This window comes from Histoplasma capsulatum, genomic scaffold (assembly GCF_000149585.1).
Source record: "Histoplasma capsulatum NAm1 scaffold_1 genomic scaffold, whole genome shotgun sequence".
Lineage (NCBI taxonomy): Eukaryota > Fungi > Ascomycota > Eurotiomycetes > Onygenales > Ajellomycetaceae > Histoplasma > Histoplasma mississippiense.
In genome coordinates this window covers 467,914-480,020 of record NW_001813982.1, presented here as the reverse complement: position 1 = coordinate 480,020, position 12,107 = coordinate 467,914, and the positions used below count along the sequence as shown (strand labels likewise).

Here is a 12,107-nt window from a genome sequence, read left to right as displayed (position 1 = left end):
TACCAGCTTTCTGCGTGTAAACCAGGGAAACGAGGCTTGTGACGAACATTACTAGCAGTAACAAATCATGTCCAATCAGGTCTATGTTTTGCGGGCGCTGCCCCCTGCTGATTATCTAACCCGCACTGGCTCCAGGATCCAATCATAGTTAGCTGGCTCACTAACTGGAGTTGAGAGTGACTAAAATTAGCCGCCTCATGACCGAGCCGCGATACCTGCGTCACCCCATGCAACCCCAGAACATATCATATCACATCGGAGGCCCCAACCAACAACCGACCTCTCTTCTCCAACTCAAATCCTGTCTCCACCTCAATAGCACAGATTCTTCATAGTATCCTATACACTTTTCTCTCGAGAGAACGAGGCGCCAGTTCGATGAAACTAGCTTACCATGATTCGTCGGTAGAGGACTTGACCTAGCTCTTCTCCACCGAAAGCCATCGGTGTGCCCGACCCTGCTAGCCATGTCTCCGTCGGTTGCTACATCTAGTTCCGCCCCTGTGGGCTCAGGCATATTCGTGGGTTTTGCTCTTCTTGTCATATCGATTTTAGTTCTCCTTCTTCTCAGACTCTATGTGCCGTTGCGGTCAACACCGGCCTTCCTCTCTTTCCCCGTCTTTTTAGCTCTTGCCCTTCCCGCAAGCGTGGTTTTACTTGTCCCTATAGACCTTACATCGAGCACGAGAGGAGACGAACCGATTTCGGGGATATGGCTTCCCCCCCGCGTAATGCTTGTTTCGTGGAGGATTGCTTATTGGTTGACATTCGTCATGACCTGGTTAGTAGTCGATCTCATCTTGTCTGCTCCCTTCCTTCCTTTCCCTTCGACCAAACATCCATTTTGTTCGGCCGCTGCCAGATCCTAACTCTCTGTACTTAGGGTCATTCTACCTCTACTTGGCGAATACGTTGATTCCGGATATCGCACTCCGAAGGACCGTATTTTATACTCGCTGCGCTCGAATGGGCGGTATCAGTTGATTGTTCTTGGATCTGGTATCGCAGGGACTTGTCTACATATCTATACAAAATGGTTTCGATTTTACATCTATAAAAGCCCTTGTCATGGCTCTGGCTTATTTCTGGGGGCTGGCACTCGCAATTTACCTGATGGGACATGGCTTAGTGGTTATCCCTCGTACTCTCATAAGAAATGCAAACCCGGGGAACAAACTTAGGAGGATCCAAGCCCGAGCCCCTCGAATACACGATCGCCTGACAGATTCCATGGCTGATCTTGAGGATCTTGAGTTTCAAGTATCTCAGCTACGCAAAAACAAAACAGGTGCCCCCTACGATTTACAGGAATGGATTGACGAACTTGTTGACATGACTAGTATTCCCGAATCAAGGCTTCGGGCCTCTGCTGGCGCCAATGAGTCACGACCAAGTGTGCCGCCCACAATTACCGCACGATACCTCGCAGATATCACCAGACGTCTGGCTCGAGCGCGCCATCAAAATGCGCGTTTCGCCAATGCATGGGAGAAGCTTGTTAGAGAAGCTGCTGATACCCAGGCGATTATTGATTCATCCGCCTCCAAACGTCTCGAATTCTCTCATCCTTCATTCCAGTCCTCTTCGAATAGATCAATTCCTTATATCACCCCCACCCTGCGTTACTACACCTACGTTCATATTCTACCGGCGGCGAGGCTAATTCTCGCGGGCTTCTTTTCGTTAGCGTCAGCTTGCGTTGTTTGGTCCGAAATTATCAAGTCTTTTGCCCCTAGAGCTTCTATTGTCACACTTTCAGTTGTCCACAATCCCACTCAATCCGAGCCAATCGGGTTCTTGGGCCAGGTAGCGTCTGCAGCATGGATTTTCTACATGTGCTCGGCAGCATTCGTGGGTGTAACGGACGTCAAGGTTTGGGGCAACCGGGCTCTGGTCCCTCGCAACACTTATAGTGAAAGTGCCTGTTGGTATGCAGGCCAAATCGCCAAACTTACGGTTCCGCTTTCTTACAACTTTCTTACATTCCTTCCCCAGGACGTCCATAAGAAAACGACGTTTTACAACTTTCTTGGACGTCTGATCAACTTAACCCCGCTGGGAAAGGGATTTGACTACATTTTTCCTATATTTATATTGATACCCGTTTGCGCGACGTCATTCAATCTATACGGACGAGTTAAGAGCTGGTTCGATTTCGGTCTGCTCGAAGACGATGAGGATGTCGCACTCAATTCTAGCGGATTTGGAACTGGGGGCTGGCGGGAAGGCAGGGAACTGATCGAAAGTGAGTTGACTGGATCGGGCGCTCTGGGCCTTTCATCACAGCGGGCGGCGCCAGTACATCGTCGAACAGCGTCTACACCTTCTAGCTGTCCTACGATATGGGTACCTCCTGCAGATCTACCGAGGAACCAGCCTCAGGGACAAACCGCCAGGGCTACGGTTTCGACTCGTATACAAGCGGTCGCAGCCGCACCAGAGGAAGATGAAGAGGAGAATTTCTTCCAGTCATTCGCGCACCGCGTCCGAAACACTTTCGAAACGGCGAGCACGCCACAGTGGCTGCGCGCGGACAATGTTGGAATCCAGCGGCCTAGATGGCTCGGAGGTCAAGGATCTGATGTAGGAGATGGTACGACAAATCTTGGGAGATGGTTTGGTGGGAGACCTGCGGAAGGGCAGGTGCAGATATGAAGCGTGAAATGGAGAGATCCTGGAGATCAATACTTTGCATAGATAGGTAGCTTCCGAGATTCTAGGGAGGAGTCATGGATGCCTACCGCTCGATTAGATATTTGTGGGCTAATAACGTTCTCGAAGTTTTGTGTCATCTGTCAAATTGATCATATATGTACTCTACTCCCTTTCAAGTGTTTCTGTGCAATTCACTTTACATCGTAATCCTAATGGTTGGTGGTGGGGATGCTGTTATTCGAGATGAAATTGTGGACAAGCTCATTTTTGCGAACTGTCATTGACCGCTATGGACTGGTTGGTTCAATATGTGGAACTGAAAAATAACACTTTCTATCCAAGTATAATCAATCAATGATATTTTTTTCCTTGTTAAATGAATGTTCTTCCATTTGTTTGCTGGTTTTGACACATTGCTCTGGAACTTGACTTGGGCGCTGGGCCCCTGAAGGGACCCAGCCCCCTCTGCGCCCAGAACCAAGCAAATAATACCAACTGGGCTGTCATCATTTGCCATCCCATGGCCGCTGCCTGAAGTCAATGCCTTGAGGGAAAAAAAAAAAAAAAAAAAAAAAAAAAAAAAAAATCCCTGAGGCCGCCGATGCCAACTCTGCGATGCACCACCAAAGCCCCGCCCACTTATCCTCCATTTGGCACAATCGGTGTATGATTTTCGTTTCCTCTCATTTTTCCTCCATCAGCGCGACGTCCGCTTCTTATCTGGAGTCTTTTGCACCTCATTTGCCTAACTCCCTGCGTTCTGTCCTCTCACGCTTTGCGATCAAACTTGCCAAAGCGGACCTAACATCGTCACCCTTCCTGTGGCTAGATAGCCTTGCGAAGCCCTTTGAGTCCCTACCACTTCTTACCTCATCAACCCCCACCACACGCCTCGCAGTCACCGTTCTAGCAGCCTTGCTTCTTGCGGTTATTGTTGCAATGATCTGGAATCCATGGAGAGAGCGCTCATCTCCATATCGGAACACTTCCCCACCAACCGTTACCAATGAAGACTACAGCTACGTAACAGTCGATGACGCCGACTACACCAGCGCGCGACATAACCTAGGCTACTCCTCCACCGACCCGCGAAGCGGCCGGCAACCCCTCACAGTCGCCGACGACGAGTCTGAGCCAGATGTTATCATTCTGAAATATAGAAGGGAAGACGTACCGTCTCAACTTCCCCGCCTATTCCATCGGCGATGGACTGACAACGGTTGGGAGCGTGAAATTGGCCGCTGCCAATGCGCTGGACGTTGCGGACACAAGGCAAATAAAACTTCTCTATAAGGGCACGGTGTTGAGAGATGACTCCGCCAGGGCCAGGGATGTCGGGCTGAAGCAGAATTCCGCAACCATGTGCGTGGTATCGAACATCCTCCCAGATACGTCGAGTGAGGAGAGTTTGGTTACGCCCGCATATTACGAAACATCTGAAGCAGCGGAGCAGTCCTCATCTTCCCCTCGCGCCAACGGCGCCAGTGGAGGTGGTGGCCGCAAAAAGCGACGTCAGAAAAAGCGTAAGAATAAGAACGAAGATAAAAATAAGAACGCCTCCAACGACACGCAAGCATCTGCACAAAGCACATCTAAGCCATTTGCGCTACCTATAGAGCGGCATCACCAACAGCATCCACAACGAGCACCCCAACAACAACAACAATCCCCACCATCCTCCTACACTAGCAATTCACCCAACCTGTCTGCGCCGCCTTCAGTTGCAGCCTCCACTGACTACCGTCCCACCTCCTCCGCCAGTGCGTCTGCATCTCCCCGCCCATCCCGCGTCCCCAAACCGTCCCCGAACCTCAACTTTGTCGGTACACCGCAAGAGAAACTCAGCCTCCTCAGCAGTTATTTCCACGATTCCCTCGAGCCTTTACTTCGCGAATTCATCCAGCATCCACCGGGGGACCAGAAGACGCGGGATATCGAGCACCGCAAGCTCAGCGAGACGACGATGATGCAGGTTATATTGAAGGTTGATGGGATTGAGGTTGATGGCAATGAGGAGGCGAGACAGCAGAGGAGGACGCTTATAGTCACGGTGCAGAATTTGTTGAAATTGCTTGATGAGGCGCATCGGCGGGGGTAGAGGATTCTCTCTTTTATCTCATTTTATTTTTTTTATTATGTGCCCTGTTCGTCCTATTACATGTTGCATACATGAGCTTTGGTCTTTGGCCGTCTCTTGGTTTGTTTGTTTTTTTTTTTTTTTTTTTTTTTTTTTTTTTTTCAGATAAGTTTGCTGTTCTCAGTATGTATGCATCTTTTTCATAATTGATCCTATTTCTGTTCTGTTTCTTCTTTCTGGTGCTTTTCTTTTCTTGTCTTTTCTTTTTTTTTTTTTTTGGTGGTGTGGTTGGGGGTGAGGTGATTCCGATATTGGGACATGGATTGTGCATTTTTTTAACCTCTTTTCCCCCTCATATGGTTTTGCATCTAGGTAAAATAATAGATGAGATGGCATGGTGAGAGATTTCCTTTTTCTTCTGCACAGCACATTGTTGGCATTCTGTATTTTATAGCTCACATCAAACCTCGCATCGTCTGTCATGTTGAATTCAATCAATGGATCTGTTTTGTTTCATCCCAATTTTGTTCTGATAATCGCAACAAAGATATAAAACTTCTGTGTCAATGAATAACACATATATATATAACACATATATATAAAACAATTTGCTTTTGTTTTCCTTGAGCTTGTTGGTGAGGCTGTTCCGGGTCCAGCTGCCAATCATTTATATTGAAGGAACACATGTAGTTAATGGACGAAACATGACACTAGAAGCTATTCAGAAAAATCAAAACGGTTTTTATTCAAATCATAACAGAAGAAAAAATGAATAAAAGTAAATAATAAATGGGCAGAGAGAGAAAATATAAACCCAATTGGAAACCTTATTAAGTTTTCCAGACCTTACAGTTATGTTTTCCCCCTGTCCACTGGAACCATTCCCAAGGTACATATGCAAAGGCGGACCCGCTTTCTGCTTGTTTGGCGAAAAAAGAAATTAAAAAGGATGGTATCCCTTCGAATTCCCGACTTCCCCTTTTTTTGCGAGTAGATTGTAGGAATAGGAGCATTCACTGGACACTGGGCAGTGAGGGAGATTGAGGTTTCCAACGACAGAGCCAATCACATTAGCCCCTGACGATCCTGGGATGGCCTTTTGCCAGGCCCACCAGGGGGAACCGAAGCGGCAAAACAATCCTCAGACGCAGCAATGCGTACAGGGGAGCCACAGGATATGCACAGTACATATCTTGAAAGGACTACGGAAAGATGCAAGCTGTAGCTGTGGAGTAACCAAGTGGTTTGTTTTGGGTGGAAGTTCACAGTTCAGCACAGCTTCGAGGTTCACGCTAGCAAGCGTTGGTGATTCGCGAGCACGCCCCAACCAACAACCTCGCTCTCTCCAACTTGACTTCGACTGTCCAGCCCAGGCTATTGTCTGTGTTCTTCAGGCTCTGTCTCGCTCTCTCCTTCTGCCTCTTCTTTCTTCTTCTCTGCCTGCTTTGTACAGTCTTCTGCGCATGTCACTCCTTTGTGCCTGGCAGTGTCTGTTTCTCACCTTCTCCTCTTTTAGCCTGGAGTTTTTGTATCCCTGTAGTTCTGCCACCCTAGGGGGAAAACATCAACCTTCTCATTCTTACTGCTCACATCTTCCTTTTCCCTTCATTCCCCCCAACTCTCACTGGGCTGAGCAGCTCAGTAGGTGCTTCATTTAATTAATTCCCCTACGCGGGGACATATGAGCCGATCTTTTTCTCTCTCTCTCCTTCCTTTGATCGCTGATCGTTTTCCTGATTCGTGTTGACTCGACACCATTACACTCGTCTTCGTGTCTTATGCTGAAGATTCCCTCGCGCCTCACAACGACAGAACTGCTCCGATCTTCATATCCTCCGCACTCCTTTTTTCGACCGTTTTTGTGGAATTCCGAGTGCCCCAGCACATCGTCGTTAATCCAATATCATAACCCCACCTCGTTTCGTGCCTCCATAGGTTTTTGTTTCGTGTTACGATTCTGGTCCTTTTGATTTGTCTGGCCCAACCCACCACAGAGTCCAGCTTAAATGGGATCTAGTATGCTCTACAGGCCGGAGTGGATTGACCGATAACAACCTATCAAAGGCAGAAGACGAGGAGAGAAGAACAAAAGGGAACCATAAAGATAAGAAGTAGATCTTTCTGGCTCGTTCCAGAACGGATTTGTTGCACAATAGAAATAGAATAGGGTTTGCTGGCATGGCAGAGGCTGCTGCAACGCATTCTGTAAATGCTCTGCCATCGCCAAGCAGCGTCAATGGAAAGGAGCAGCAACCATGGGATTTCTCCGTCCCAATCAGCCAAGACGTACGTGTGACACCGTCCCCCCTCAATTGTTTCTTGTCTCTGTCTGTTTTCTGTCCTTTCCATCTCTCAATGGGTGCTTAATTACGTTTGTTCTGATGTGTATGGTTTGTATGGCGTGTTGTGACCCTCCAACTCCGTCTCCCTATCAGGCTCCCTGAGACCGAAAATGCCAATCAGACGAGCTGACATAGGTCGAAAAATTATACATCATTCCTCTTTCAACCTTGAAATACGCCCTTTCATATATGTCTTCATCCATTACGTCAAGTTTTCTTCTTCTGGAAAAAGCCCCTTCGCTAATTATATCCCAACAGTCCCAGCCGCAAAATGCACATTCATTCTCTAAGCCACGAACCTCGAACGATTCGACCGCCACATATTCTAAGTCAAGTCCGCGTCATAACCAACCTGCTCTAGTCAACGGAGCCTCACGATCTGGGAACTCCTCGCGGTCTGGCTCGAGGCAGGGCGACACAGGATATCTCCTACCCAACCGAGTAGATGCGTTGAGCAAGCGGGAACCAACTCTCAGCAGGACGGGCAGTGAAGTAGATAGTCTTTTGGATTTGTATGGTCGAGAATCAGTCAACAGGAGTGCCGTGAGCGTGATGGAATCCGAGGAAAAGAAGACTGACACTGTTGGCTTCAGTAACGAAGAATTAGACAGTGCTAATTGGATTCATCGGGACAAATTGGCTAAAATTGAAAGTGAGGAATTGCAACAATTTGGCATTCAGCTCCACCAGCGACAGGTTCGTGCCGGAAGCAAGTCAAGCAGCAGACGAGGCAGGAGCCACGATTCCCACAACAATGTCACAAACGGCACGGTGGAGATTGGCGAACAATGGCCTGGAACACGTGAAGAAAAACGACAGCGGATCACATCCCCAGTGCCTATTGAGTATGAGGAACAAGAACCAGATGACAGTGGACCGGTCGTCTTCGAAGACCCTCGCTTACCCGAGGAAATCGCTGCAGATCCGTACGAGGAAGGAAGAAACACTTCTCAAGTATATCGCCAAGCTTTTGGACTTAGGAAAAGTTCTTCGAAAATACCCGTTTTTGCGACCAGTCCCCATCCTATCCCCCTAGAACATCTAGAACGCGAATTCCCCTTAAATCGCACACGCAACAACACCCTTGGGAGCGGAGATGATGACAGCATTTCATATGCTAAAACTCGCAAGTTCAGCGATCCTCTATCAACCGCAGCTGGTGACGCTCCTGAACCAGAAATCCAGCCGCAATCGCTGCAACAAACGGAGCGGCAACCAAGACTCAGGCGCAACCACTGACCTCATCGGACTCGACTCTCCTACGAGCCGACCCACTAGTGGCAGTATCACTTATCAACAGCAAGCCTCTCCTACGAAACCGAAGGCAACTGCTAGACACTCAAGCACCGCCCATAAATCATCCAATCCACCGAATAATCGCAAGCCATCAACATCAAAACCCAAAGCGACGGCCGGCAGCAGCAACAATAACAGCTCCATCAGCTCCTCAAATCAGCGTCCGTCTACTAGATCTGGGGATGATCGCCCCCGGACCTCAGTTAACCGTCCAGAGGGAGATCCGCCATGGTTGGCGACCATGTATAAACCCGATCCACGCCTACCACAAGACCAACAAATTCTCCCCACCCATGCGAAAAGACTCCAACAGGAGCAGTGGCAACGAGAGGGCAAAGTTCCATCTACGTATGACCGAGAATTCGCACCCTTGGCTATTAATGAAGTTAGCAAACCCACTCTTCCCAATCTGGATGTCGAAAAGGCACAAGAAAACAATACCGCTTCCTCCCTCTGGCCACCAACACCGACGGCGAAATCTCCGGACAACAACAATCGCCCAAGTACAGGTGGGACGGACCATGGTGGTTACAAAACTACACCAACGGTGCAATCCTCCCTATCTCCGAAGCCCTCACAGATCTCGCAGCCGAAACCACAACCTCCACCTGCAGATGATCCGCCAGTGGAGGAGAAAGGCTGCGGTTGTTGCGTTGTCATGTAAATGTATCTCTTTAACAATAACAACAGTGGCGCTTTCCACCTCACACGAAATGCTCAGATGATATACCCTCCTAGTTGAGCTGCAGCCAAACGAATAAGGGAGAAGGAAAAGGGGAAAGGGAATACAGAAATCCCTTCAAATTTCTCCCCAAAGCTTGCGCAACAGCTCTCGGAAACAATTTTTCCACCTGCTAATTATATTTCTTATTCCGTGTCAACTCTTCCGCCGTCGCACCTCTTCATTTACCTTCGCCATCCTATCTTCTTATCCTCTATCTTCTTCAATTGTGTTATTTATTTCGACTGTACATTCATGTACAGGGTAGCCAGAAGCTGAAGTGTCATATTTCTCTCCATCCTTGTTCTTCCCTTCTTCCTCTTATGCTCTTTCCTTTCTATAATTTGAAGTCCATCTCGTCTGTAGCCCATCGGCGTTTTTTTCTTCTCTATTTGATCCCCTATTTTGTTCTGTTTCCTTGCCGCTGCCCTTGCGGTGGGCTTGCCCCCTTTTTCTACTTCCAGCATTTCTCCGCTTAGGTTTCCTTATTTTTCCCTTTCATTTTTCATCAATCTACTTGAGCAAGCAATTAAACTCATTCCATACATACCCACATCTTCGTCCGTTGTCTAGCTACCTTGTTTACCCCTTTTCTTGCAGCTTATTCTCACGAATTTTACGATATCTGTTTCTATTATTAAACTATATTCCCTTCTTTGAAGTGGTTTCTCTCTTGTTTCCCTGCCTGTTGCTCCTTTTCCCTTTTTACATTTTCTCTATTTTCCTGCCTCGCGTTCTCCTCTTCCCTAGACAAAAATACATCACCAACTTCTTTTCGTTTCATTCCCGTCTTTGGTTTCGTGTACTCCCTGTATTGCAAACTCTTTTGTCTCTGTCTTTGCCATTCAACTTTTCTCTTTACATCCTTTTTTGACTTTCGATTATTTGATATTACCTTCGATCTATCTACTTTCTCTGGCTGCTTTAACCACCAAATCCCTTTCAACAGCCACAGACCAACCACCACCATGCCTTACACAATAATCTTTGAGGGATAGTTATTTTCTCTCTATCCTATCCCGCTCTGGTACATAAAGCCTTCCGGGCCTCTATGATCACCCATTCATATACCCATTATTTGTCCTTGTTCCCGTCAATTTCCCCTTGTACCTCAAGAGACTTCAAAATATTTTAGCGGAAGAAGAGGGCATATAAGAATATATACATATTTAAATACTTATCAAAATATAAAATCAAAAATGGTTTAATCTCATAATCAATGAAACTCATACTAGTACTCACCCTTCTCTTGTGCTAGGCTTTTGTTCATGTTTTGGGGGCATTTTCTTGAACCGCCATCCCTTCCAGGTTCCTTCACGTCGATTACCTACGTAGGTTTATCTATCATTGTGATATCCAGCTTCTTTCCCTTCCTTCTCAGGGCTTCCTGGGCTACAATATATTTGTTTTAAGAGCAGAGTAAAAATAGAAACTGGTTTATATTCTCCGTTCAACCCAGAAGACCTCGGTAGTATGGCGAGTTGGCTGGGCCCGCAGGGCGTAGTAGCGCAAAGCAGAAGAAATGTATTGAGCAAGAGAAAACAACTTAGGGAAAGGATATCGTAAGAACGAAGGCACGGGAACTGGAGGATGTTTTGCGGATTTTCATACTGAGGATATGTAGGTTTTGCCTGCAGAACTGATGAATGTTGTTTGATGCAAACAAAAATATGGGAAAACCAAGAACAAGTGCGGATGAATTCCGAGCGATGCTCTTAGCCCAGCATTGGCGCCATCCCATGCGCCGATGCGGTCATTCCGACGGAGTACCTATTCCTCTATTCCTGCAATTGGACATTGTTCATTTTTGCCTCCATAACTCCTAATCAAAATATTGAGGTGGCCAATTTTGATCGTCAGTAACAGAAGAGTCAACACTGCAGGAAAACCAGCTTGTTGTCGCTGTTCCAGTGATCTTGTTCCAAGTTGTGCATAAATAAATAAATAGAAGGAAACTGCCCAGCCACCCCTACCTACCTTTCACCAATAACTTCAACAATCATCACCCAGCACATCGCCATCACAGCTCCTCCCAGCGAACTTCAGATCCTCTTCTCATCTAAAGAAGGGCAAGCAAGCCTCTATCTACTTCCTTTTAATCCCCAGAAACGAAGGCTCCTGAGCCTTCCCCCAATTGCCCAACATCGCGTCCATATTCCGTCGTTTTCTCGGGTCTCTTGCTGGCTCAAACTCCGTTACGATGACTGGTGCAAAATCCAAGGTTGAGGATATTATTGCTGGTCACCATGTTGGTATGTCTAGGCCACTCACTCCTTCTTGTGTCTTTATAGGTCTTACAAGGATTAGTATAAGATCAAGCAATTCCTTCATATATGTCTACTTTCCAAGCTCCTGTTTTAGTTTTGTGGGATTTATTGACAATATGAATATCAAAATTCATTCACACCGAAATCCTTGCAAAAAAAGAAAAGAACAAAAAAAAAAAAAAAAAAAAAAAAAAAAAACCCGTTTATTTTTGTTAGAGCCTAATTGCTAACCTCTATTTAAAATCAACAGTCATCTTCTCGAAAACCTACTGCTCCTACAGCAAAGCCGCTAAATCCCTTCTAAATGAGCAGGGCATCCCATTTTACGCTCTAGAGTTGGATCAACTCGGTTCGTACATTTTAATAAATCAATGACTCACCAATGACACACCAATACCTCCCCCAATGGCCACCCTAGCCTCCTACGATTTAAATATAACCCCTTACTTCCCATCCCCCCTCCACCCCCTCCAACTCGCGTCCCCTCCCTTGCACCACGGGGTGGGCTCGGATTATAGGGAAGGAAGAGCAAGAAGAGAAAATTTTTGGGGGAAGAGAGAACACCCCTCCTGGGAACAAGGAAAAATTATACAAATAGTAAAGGGAGCGGTCTAGTATCAACTGCTTATTTGGTGTTTTCCCACCTAAGAGGCGTGGCCAATATCAAACTTATGCCCAAACATATCGGAGACCACGTACTCATTACGACACCGAGGTTGCGTGCCCGCGGCGGGAACCGGCGCTAGGAT

General features: G+C 47.0%; 5 protein-coding genes across 5 annotated transcripts; 3 read left to right on the top strand and 2 right to left on the bottom strand.

Annotated features, from left to right (window-relative positions):
* Nucleotides 1–81: 81 nt before the first annotated feature.
* HCAG_00150 (predicted protein) lies at nt 82–517 on the bottom strand (the record flags this gene model as incomplete). Its single annotated transcript, XM_001543054.1, has 2 exons — nt 82–107; nt 394–517. 2 exons carry the CDS (start codon nt 515–517, stop codon nt 82–84), a joined length of 150 nt encoding a protein of 49 aa, XP_001543104.1.
* Nucleotides 518–1,230: 713 nt separating this feature from the next.
* HCAG_00149 (conserved hypothetical protein) lies at nt 1,231–4,753 on the top strand (the record flags this gene model as incomplete). Its single annotated transcript, XM_001543053.1, has 5 exons — nt 1,231–2,245; nt 2,360–2,593; nt 2,833–2,870; nt 3,250–3,795; nt 3,950–4,753. 5 exons carry the CDS (start codon nt 1,231–1,233, stop codon nt 4,751–4,753), a joined length of 2,637 nt encoding a protein of 878 aa, XP_001543103.1.
* Nucleotides 4,754–6,910: 2,157 nt separating this feature from the next.
* Nucleotides 6,911–9,034, top strand: HCAG_00148 (predicted protein; the record flags this gene model as incomplete). The annotated part of the gene is made up of 3 exons (XM_001543052.1): nt 6,911–7,018; nt 7,333–8,000; nt 8,206–9,034. 3 exons carry the CDS (start codon nt 6,911–6,913, stop codon nt 9,032–9,034), a joined length of 1,605 nt encoding a protein of 534 aa, XP_001543102.1.
* Nucleotides 9,035–9,728: 694 nt separating this feature from the next.
* Nucleotides 9,729–10,374, bottom strand: HCAG_00147 (predicted protein; the record flags this gene model as incomplete). Its single annotated transcript, XM_001543051.1, has 3 exons — nt 9,729–9,900; nt 10,163–10,210; nt 10,334–10,374. The coding sequence occupies 3 exons, from the start codon at nt 10,372–10,374 to the stop codon at nt 9,729–9,731; spliced, it is 261 nt and encodes an 86-aa protein (XP_001543101.1).
* A 917-nt stretch (nt 10,375–11,291) lies between these two features.
* Nucleotides 11,292–12,104, top strand: HCAG_00146 (predicted protein; the record flags this gene model as incomplete). The annotated part of the gene is made up of 3 exons (XM_001543050.1): nt 11,292–11,343; nt 11,609–11,707; nt 11,974–12,104. The coding sequence occupies 3 exons, from the start codon at nt 11,292–11,294 to the stop codon at nt 12,102–12,104; spliced, it is 282 nt and encodes a 93-aa protein (XP_001543100.1).
* Between the last annotated feature and the right edge of the window lie 3 nt (nt 12,105–12,107).